Source organism: Oryx dammah, unplaced genomic scaffold (assembly GCF_014754425.2).
Source record: "Oryx dammah isolate SB20612 unplaced genomic scaffold, SCBI_Odam_1.1 HiC_scaffold_16, whole genome shotgun sequence".
Taxonomy (NCBI): domain Eukaryota; kingdom Metazoa; phylum Chordata; class Mammalia; order Artiodactyla; family Bovidae; genus Oryx; species Oryx dammah.
The window spans coordinates 16608529-16618424 of NW_024070200.1; the positions used below are offsets into that span (position 1 = coordinate 16608529).

Sequence of the window (9896 nt, forward strand, 5' to 3'; positions counted from 1 at the left end):
TTTTGAGTCATTTCTAAATAGATCACACTTCTGTCAGAAAATAAATTATGTTAATTAATGTTACCTTCTCCATTTAACAGACACTCAACAGGTTGATTAAAGAAGCTTTACCCTGAAGAGCTGCTAATGCTATTATCATAGTTGACTTTATGACAACAGCTCTATAGTTCTATTTTTCCCTTTTTTGTTTTCTGTTTTTTAAATTATAGAAATATAATAACACATTTGTAAGAGACTTGGAAAGTACAGAACAAAGTTACATATAGTTCTACTATATATTACAATTATTTTTTAACTAGATAATTTAAGATATTCGTTGGTTTCAATATCAAACTCTCAAAAATGAATGGAATGAATATACAGAGATGTAGCAGGATATAGTAGACCCGAAAAGCACCATGAACCAATTCAACATAAGTAAGATTTATACAATTTTCACACAACAGTAGTAAACAAATTCTATTGAAGTTCCCATATCCTATAAACTAGGAGACACTGGAACATATCCAGGGACATAAAACAGGGCGCAAAAATTTCGTGGTCTATAAGGCCATCATGGACACGAGCCACGTGCAGCCCATCAAGCCTGCCAGGGTCACCAAGGTTTTGGGAAGGACTGGTTCTCAGGGACAGTGCACGCAGGTGCACGTAGAATTCATGGACAACACAAGCTGCTCCATCATCCGAAACGTGAAAGGCCCCGTGCACAAGGGCGACATGCTCACCCTGTTGGAGTCAGAGCAAGAGGCTTGGAGGCTGCGCTGAACTTGTGACTGGGTGCTGGATGCCTGGGTTGACGCCTTGGCCCACCAGGATGATCTGCGGTTAATCAAGAGTTTGTATGGTATGTAAAAATAAAGAAAGAAAGCCCAGAGATAAATCCACATACCTATGGACACCTTACCTTGACAAAGGAGGCAAGAATATACAATGGATTAAAGACAATCTCTTTAACAAGTGGTGCTGGGAAAACTGGTCAACCTTTTGTAAAAGAATGAAACTAGAACACTTTCACACACCATACACAAAAATAAACTCAAAATGGGTTAAAGATCTAAACGTAAGACCAGAAACTATAAAACTCCTAGAGGAGAACATAAGCAAAACACTCTCTGACATAAATCACAGCAAGATCCTCTATGACCCACCTCCCAGAATATCAGAAATAAAAGCAAAAATAAGCAAGTGGGACCTAATTAAACTTAAAAGCTTCTGCACAACAAAAGAAACCAGAAGCAAGGTGAAAAGACGGCCTTCAGAATGGGAGAAAATAATAGCAAATGAAGCAACTGACAAACAACTAATCTCAGAAATATACAAGAAACTCATGCAGCTCAATTCCAGAAAAATAAACGACCCAATCAAAAAATGGGCCAAAGAACTAAATAGACATTTCTCCAAAGAAGACATACAGATGGCTAACAAACACATGAAAAGATGCTCAACATCACTCATTATCAGAGAAATGCAAATCGAGACCACAATGAGGTACCATTTCACACCAGTCAGAATGGCTGCAATCCAAAAGTCTACAAGCAATTAATGCTGGAGAGGGTGTGGAGAAAAGGGAACCCTCTTACATTGTTGGTGGAAATGCAAACTAGTACAGCCACTATGGAGAACAGTGTGGCGATTCCTTAAAAAACTGGAAATAGAACTGCCTTATGACCCAGCAATCCCACTGCTGGGCATACACACCAAGGAAACCAGAATTGAAAGAGGCATGTGTACCCCAATGTTCATCTCAGCACTGTTTATAATAGCCAGGACATGGAAGCAACCTAGATGTCCATCAGCAGATGAATGGGTAAGAAAGCTGTGGTATATACACACAATGGAGTATTATTCAGCCATTAAAAAAATACATTTGAATCAGTTCTGATAAGGTGGATGGAACTGGAGCCGATTATACACAGTGAAGTAAGCCAGGAAGAAAAACACCAATACTAACACATATATATGGAATTTAGAAAGATGGTAATGATAACCCTGTATGTGCGACAGCAAAAGAGACACAGATGTATAGAACAGACTTTTGGACTCTGTGGGAGGGGGAGAGGGTTTGATGATTTGGGAGAATGGCATTGAAACATGTATACTATCATGTAAGAAACAAATCACCAGTCTAGGTTTGATGCAGGATAGAGGATGCCTGGGGCTGGTGCACTGGGATGACCCAGAAAGATGATATGGGGAGGAAGGTCGGAGGGGGATTCAGGATTGGGAACTCATGTACACCCATGGTGGATTCATGTCAATGTATGGCAAAATGAATACAGTATTGTAAAGTAAAATTAAAAAAAAAAATAAAAGTATTGAAATCATACCAAGTCTGTTCTCTATCACTGTGGAACTATGTTATAAATCAATATCAAAAGATATCTGAAAATAGCCCATATATTTTTAAGTGCTATATGATATTTACCAAGAGAGATCTTTGACTTAGCCATTGAAAGCCTAAGTAAAGTTAGAAGACTGTATAAACACAGAGGGCTATTGCAGAGAAGAAAGCATTATGTGAGAGATTAATATCAAAATGGGAAATTAATATCAAATATATTTAAAAGCCACATATATTTTGAAATTAAATGGACAGCAGTTGTATTTTATTAGTTTATTTTAAGAGGATAATTAGTCTAGAAAGTCATGGAACTTTTCAAAATTTTAGAGTGACACATGAATATAAAGGTTATTATTTAGTTGTTACTAAACCAAGAAATGGGCTTTCCTGGTGGCTCAGTGGTAAAGAATCTGCCTGCCAGTGCAGGAAATGCAGGCTTGATCCCTGGGTCTGGAAGATCCCCTTGAGAAGGAAATGGCAACCCATTCCACTGTTCTTTCCTGGGAAAACCCATGGCCAGAAGAGCTTGGTGGGCTACTGTCCACGGGGTTGCAAAAGAGTCAGACATGACTTAGCGACTAGACAACAACAAAATCATAGATGATATCAGTTATTTTTCCCAATTACTAACAATAAATGAAAATATGAATAAATTTGAGAACATAATAGTGTTATCTTTTAGACAACAGAGTATCAGAAAGAATATGAAATGAACATCAATTGGGAAAATTATTCCAAAAATTGTACAGCAAAAAGAGTATGCATGTATGTGTGTGTGCATGTAATGAAACTTACCTTCTGAATATCTGAATACATCTTTGAGAATATGAAAAGGAAGTGATGCTTGGGAAAATAGTTGAAAACTATGGTGAAACAAGTATTATATAAACAATTCTAACCCCCCAAATATAAAGTTAGTCAAAGATGTGATTGATCTCAAAGAAAAAAAGATAAAATATTAGTAGAAATAAATGAAAATGTTAATATTACTATTAAAAAGGATATAAATGAAAATGTTAATTTAAATTTAAATTACAGTTAATTCCCTCTCAGTTCAGTTCAGTTCAGTCACTCAGTTGTGTCCAACTTTTTGTGACCCCATGGACTGCAGCACACCAGCTTCCCTGTACATCACCAACTCCCGGAGCTTACTGAAACTCATGTCCATCGAGTTCGTGATGCCATCCAACCATCTCATCCTCTGTAATCCCCTTCTCCTCCCACCTTCAATCTTTCCCAACATCAGTCATCATCTGCATTGATTTTGGAGATCAAGAAAATAATATCTCTCACTGTTTCCATTGTTTCCCTAACTATTTGCCCTGAAGTGATGGGACTGGATGCCATGATCCATGATTATATGGTGGAAGTGACAAATAGATTCAAGGGATTAGATCCGATAGACATAGTGCCTAAGAACTATGAATGGAGGTTCATGACATTGTACAGGAGGCAAGGATAAAGACCATCCCCAATTCCCTCTCAGGAGCATACACATAATGAAAAATATATAGTATAAGTCCCAGTTTTAATTCCAATCCCAGAGAAGGGCAATGCCAAAGAATGTTCAATCTACCTCACAGTTGTGCTTATTTCACATGCTATCAAAGTAATGCTCAAAATTCTCCAAGCCAGGTTTCAATGGTATGTGAACCGAGAACTTCCAGATGTTCAAGGTGAATTTAGAAAAAGCTGAGGAACCAAAGATTAAATTGCCAACATCCGTTGGCTCATAGAAAAAGCAACAGAAATCCAGAAAAAATTACTTCTGCATGACTTTGCTAAAGCCTTTGAATGTGTGGATCACAACAAACTGTGGAAAATTCTTAAAGTGATGGAAATACCAGACCACCTTACCTGCCTCCTGAGAAATCTGTGTGCAAGTCAAGAAGCAACAGTTAGAACCAGACATGGAACAGCAGACTGGTTCCAAATCAGGAAAGGAGCACTTCAAGATTGTGTGTTATCTCCCTGCTTTTTTAATTTATAAGCAGAATACATCATGTGGAAATGCCAAACTGGATGAAGCACAAGCTGTGATTAAGATTGCCAGGAGAAATATCAATAACCTCAAATATGCAGATGACACCAACCTAATGGCAGAAAGCAAGAGAAACTAAAGAGCCTCTTGATGAAGGTGAAAGAGGAGAGTGACAAAGCTGGCTTAAAACTCAACATTCAAAAATGAAGACCCTGGCATCTGGTACCATCACTTCATGGCAAAAAATGGGGAAAAAATGGAAACAGTGACAGACTATTTTTATTTTCTTGGGTTCCAAAATCACTACATATATTGACTGCAAACACTTGCTTCTTGGAAGGAAAACTATGATAAACCTAGACAGCATATTAAAAAGAAGAGACATTACTTTGCCACAAAGGTCCGTATAGTCAAAGCTAGGGCTTTTCTAGTAGTCATGTATGGATGTGAGAGTTGGACCATAAGGAAGGATGAGTGCTGAAGAATCGATATATTTGAACTGTGGTATTGGAGAAGACTATTGAGTGTCCCTTGAATTGCGAAGAGATCCAACCAGTCCATCCTAAAGGAAACCAATCCTGTATATTCATTGGAAGGACTGCCACTGAAGCTGAAGCTGCAATACTTGGCCACATGATGCAAAGAGCCGATTCATTAGAAAAGACCCTAATGCTGGGAATGATTGAAGGCAGGAGGAGAAGGGGATGACAGAGGATGAGATGGTTGGATGGCATCACTGACTCAATGGACATGAGTTTGAACAAGTTCTGGGAGATGGTGAAGGATAGAGAAGCCTGGTGTGCTGCAGTCCATGGGATCATAGTCAGACACAACTGAGCAACTGAACAACAAAATAAGTCCCTTTGAGTGGCAGCAATGTCTTTATACTTGAAAGAATCCTCACTTCATTAAAAGCTGAAAGATTAAAGATACAAATATTTTACTTGTTTTAACAGTCATTTCACATCCTAGGTTCCATTTCATTTTTTGTCATAATATAGAAGGTAGCATGAAATACAGAGGAATTTGGCTATACGTAAAACAACATTTGTTATAATTTCCAGTTTAGCAGCATTTTCACTTGATAACTACCTACCTGTTGTTTTGTTTGTTTTGTTTTTAAGTACCACATTTCACACCTAGTAGTCCTATAACACTGTAGAACTCCAAATAGCTTTATTTTTATAACTCTTCATTTCAGAAGTTCTTTTTGGCTGTCTTATCAGTGCCTTGAAGTTTTGTAATGTCTTTAAAGAAAACAACAATGACAACTTTGGAATAACTTTAAAGAAATTGCTTATTCTTAAAAGGATGCAGACCTTTGAATTTTCTCTTTAAAAAAGAGAGATTTTTTGATATATTAAACTGCCTATAAAATAGAATGTAGGTTTATATTGTTGCTAGAAAAAAAATATAGGCATTTCATCCAAGATAGTGAAAGAGAAGTTCATGGAAATGTTTTCCAAGAAACATTTCAAGAAAATGTATTAACAGCTTGTATTACTCATAGGTACTCAATGACACTCTGTGGAGTATTGCTTTGTAGTCTTTGTCATAATGTTTGGGTGATGGTGATAATAAGTTAGTTGTTTGTGGGAAAACATGTTTTGTTCACATTGAACAAGTTTACATCAATGAAATAGGTGAAGATAATTGTAATTTAACAGATTTCTTTCATACTCTAATTCATTGATCCAAGGTAATTATACAATACAGATCCTTAGCTTATCAAGATATGTAAAGTGGGGAAGGTGAATAGAAATGTTAACATTCAAAAGTCATTCCTTCTATTTATTTCACATACCTAAAGTTGTATAAAGGCATATCCTTGATTTACAACTTATTTTAGGCAGAAGCACCAGTGAATTATAATTTGAACTAATAAGAAAACAAACATGTCATTAAATTGGTATGTAGACATAAGATATTAGAAAAAACATAACCTGCTTTAATACTACATTGATATATTAATTCCTCTATAAAGTAATTAAACTTAGAAATGTCATGCATAGTTGTTTTCAACATAGCTATTTCTATGTAATTTCATCCCACTATTGAAAACTATAAACATTCATTTCTACTAGGAAAATACAGGTGTTTATTATTTCCTTAGGCAAAGCTATATGCTGTGAATGAGATCCAGGAAACAAAGAAAGAAAGGCAGTGCTTTTACAATAGTCTAGGCCAGTGCTCTCCTTTCTGAAATAACATGATGGCACTCTCCCTTCTGAAGTAACATGATTACATCCTACCTTCTTTAGTTTCAGAATCCTTGGTACATTACTCAAATTTTTCAGTGGTAGACCACCACTTTATTTTCCATTCTTATGACTTGTAAAACATACAGCATGTATTTAAACATAGTATTTGAATCAAATTAATTTATCTAAACCAGTACAAATATAGTAGATGTTTAAACATACCTGGGAAGTACAAAGTAAAGAAGACATCTTTATCTATTATGGAGACATCTAATAGGTAGATAGATATCTACTCCAGTTCCCAATGATTATTATAAAATTATATGTATTATAATGAAAAAATATTTTAAAACCCAGGAGGAGTGTTAAAAAACAATGCCTTTAAGCTAATTTTGGGAGTTTGTGCAATACTTTAGCAAAGCAATGAAATTTAAATTGAGACTTACAGTAGAAGTGGAAATTTCTGAAGCATATAGACAGCTAGTATATTGATAAGGAATTCTCATGAAGAGCTGATGCTTAGTCATTGATTTGATAGCATCAAAAAATCCAGTATTTCTCAAATCGCTGGAGCATGCACTGTATTTGAAGGGCATATTATCAGAATTAGTCTGGATAAGAAGGTTAAAATATATGTATATATTATTTATTCGATAAACTTTATATTCATGAACATTTATACAGTTAACTTCTACTCTCTTCCTGGTGGCTCAAAGGTAAAAAATCTATCTGCCAGGGCAGGAGATGTGGGTTTGATTCCTGGGTCAGGAAGATCCCCTGGAGAAGGAAATGGCAACCCACTCCAGTATTCTTGTGTGAGAAATCCCATGAACAGAGGAGCCTGGTGGGCTACATACAATCCATGGGGTCACATGGATTCAGATATTACTTAGTCATTAAGCAACAGCAACAAATTCTCTGGCCAGACTTTTTTGAAACTGAAGCTCATTCCTGTCTCAAGAACGTCACATTTGTACTCTGTCTGAACTGTCTTTGCCTCACTTTGTCTCATACCTGGCTCTTTGTCAGTATTTATGTCTCTCATGTGACATATCCTGTACTTTCCCGCTGACCATATTTCACTAACTTTTTACATTTTCTTAAGAATCTATTAAACATTGTTCCCTGATTTGTGTATGTGTTTATATCCTTCTCTCTAAAATATATGCTTAGTGTCAACAGGTGACTAGTTCACATCATTGTATCCAGTACTTGTATATATTAGGCAGTCAAAAATTTCCATTGAAGACAAAATCCTGAACAAAATAAAATCAATATTTTCAGTTAAATTTTTAAGGCCAATATAAGGACAAATATACTATCCTTTATCCAAATGAGAATAAATTTAAAAATTAAACACAAATGATTTTTGATCATTTAAAAAATCTTTATTTTCAAAACATAGAGCAGCCTAAAAGGACTTCAGCCAATGTTTACTGTACTAAAATTAACAATATAATATATAATAATTTGTAATATAATAAATTAAATGAATTAATATATAATTTTTGTCATAATTTAAAGCATTTTAAATAATTTCCAAAGCAAAATTAAAACACAACTCTAACAAACTTAGTTTTCTAATGTATATTGACACTTTTATTTTACTGTATATGAGTAGTCATGTCTGATACAGTTTTACACATAAAGAGCTTTGTAATCAGAAAACTGAAATTTAGAAGAAAAATATATTTTCTTCCTTGTGATGCTATGAATAATAGAGTCACAGGAAAATATTTATTTCATGTATGTTCTTTATACCATCTATGAAAGATTGTTGATTAGAAAGATTTTAGCATTTCTTACTTTTAAGTAAAATTGTATATATTAAATATCCTCTGTAGCAGTCTCAGAAATTAGGCTAAAACCCTTGTAAAAATTAATGATCATTTTTTTTTATAATTTGCAAAGAAAATAAGGGACCACATTTTCCTCAATTGTTAAACTTAGCTGAAGAAATAATACATCTTTTATCAAAATATCATATAAAATTATGACATTTAACATTTTATTAAATTTTATTATGAATAAAATTTAACATGTGTTGAAATATCAAAGAAGATCTATAAATTTAAAGACCTTTAAGGCTTTTGGCAATCCACTCCAGTATTCTTGCCTGGAGAATCCCATGGACGGAGAAGCCTAGTAGGTTACAGTCCACGGGGTGGCAAAGAGTTGGACACGACTGAGCGACTTCACCACCACCAAGGCTTATTCTCTTGTGTTGTAGGAAGAGGGTGTTTGCTATGACCAGTGCATTTTCTTGGCAAAACTCTATTAGTCTTTGCCCTGCTTCATTCTGCATTCCAACTGGACATGGAATGACAGACTGGTTCCAAATAGGAAAAGGAGTATGTCAAGGCTGTATATTGTCACCCTGCTTATTTAACTTCTATGCAGAGTACATCATGAGAAATGCTGGACTGGAAGAAATACAAGCTGGAATCAAGATTGCCAGGAGAAACATCAATAACCTCAGATATGCAGGTGACACCACCCTTATGGCAGAAAGTGAAGAGGAACTAAAAAGCCTCTTGATAAAAGTGAAAGTGGAGAGTGAAAAAGTTGGCTTAAAGCTCAACATTCAGAAAACGAAGATCATGGCATCCGGTCCCATCACTTCATGGGAAATAGATGGGGAAACAGTGGAAACAATGTCAGACTTTATTTTTTTGGGCTCCAAAATCACTGCAGATGGTGACTGCAGCCATGAAATTAAAAGACCCTTTCTCCTTGGAAGAAAAGTTATGACCAACCTAGATAGCATATTCAAAAGCAGAGACATTACTTTGCCAACAAAGGTCCATCTAGTCAAGGCTATGGTTTTTCCAGTAGTCATGTATGGATGTGAGAATTGGACTGTGAAGAAGGCTGAGTGCTGAAGAATTGATGCTTTTGAAGTGTGGTGTTGGAGAAGACTCTTGAGAGTCCCTTGGACTGCAAGGAGATCCAACCAGTCCGTTCTGAAGGAGATCAGGCCTGGGTTTTCTTTGGAAGGAATGATGCTAAAGCTGAAACTCCAGTACTTTGGCCACCTCATGTGAAGACTTGACTCACTGGAAAAGACTGATGCTAGGAGGGATTAGGGGCAGGAGGAGAAGGGGACGACTGAGGATGAGATGGCTGGATGGCATCACTGACTCAATGGGCGTGAATCTGAGTGAACTCCGGGAGTTGGTGATGAACAGGGAGGCCTGGCGTGCTGCAATTCATGGGGTCGCGAAGAGGCGGACACAACTCAGCGACTGAACTGAAATGAAGGCTTATTCATCCAGAAACAATATAAACACAACGAATTCAAGACAGAAAGGAACTATTTGAATATGATGGTGGTGATAATTAGTCCTGTATACTCAGCATTGTTCTGAAAACC

General features: G+C 36.0%; 1 protein-coding gene across 1 annotated transcript; it reads left to right on the plus strand.

Moving 5' to 3' along the window:
* Window positions 1–532: 532 nt before the first annotated feature.
* On the plus strand, window positions 533–846 carry LOC120875040 (40S ribosomal protein S28-like). Its single transcript, XM_040256702.1, has one exon. It carries the CDS (start codon window positions 556–558, stop codon window positions 763–765), a length of 210 nt encoding a protein of 69 aa, XP_040112636.1. The 5' UTR covers window positions 533–555; the 3' UTR covers window positions 766–846.
* Window positions 847–9896: the final 9050 nt, after the last annotated feature.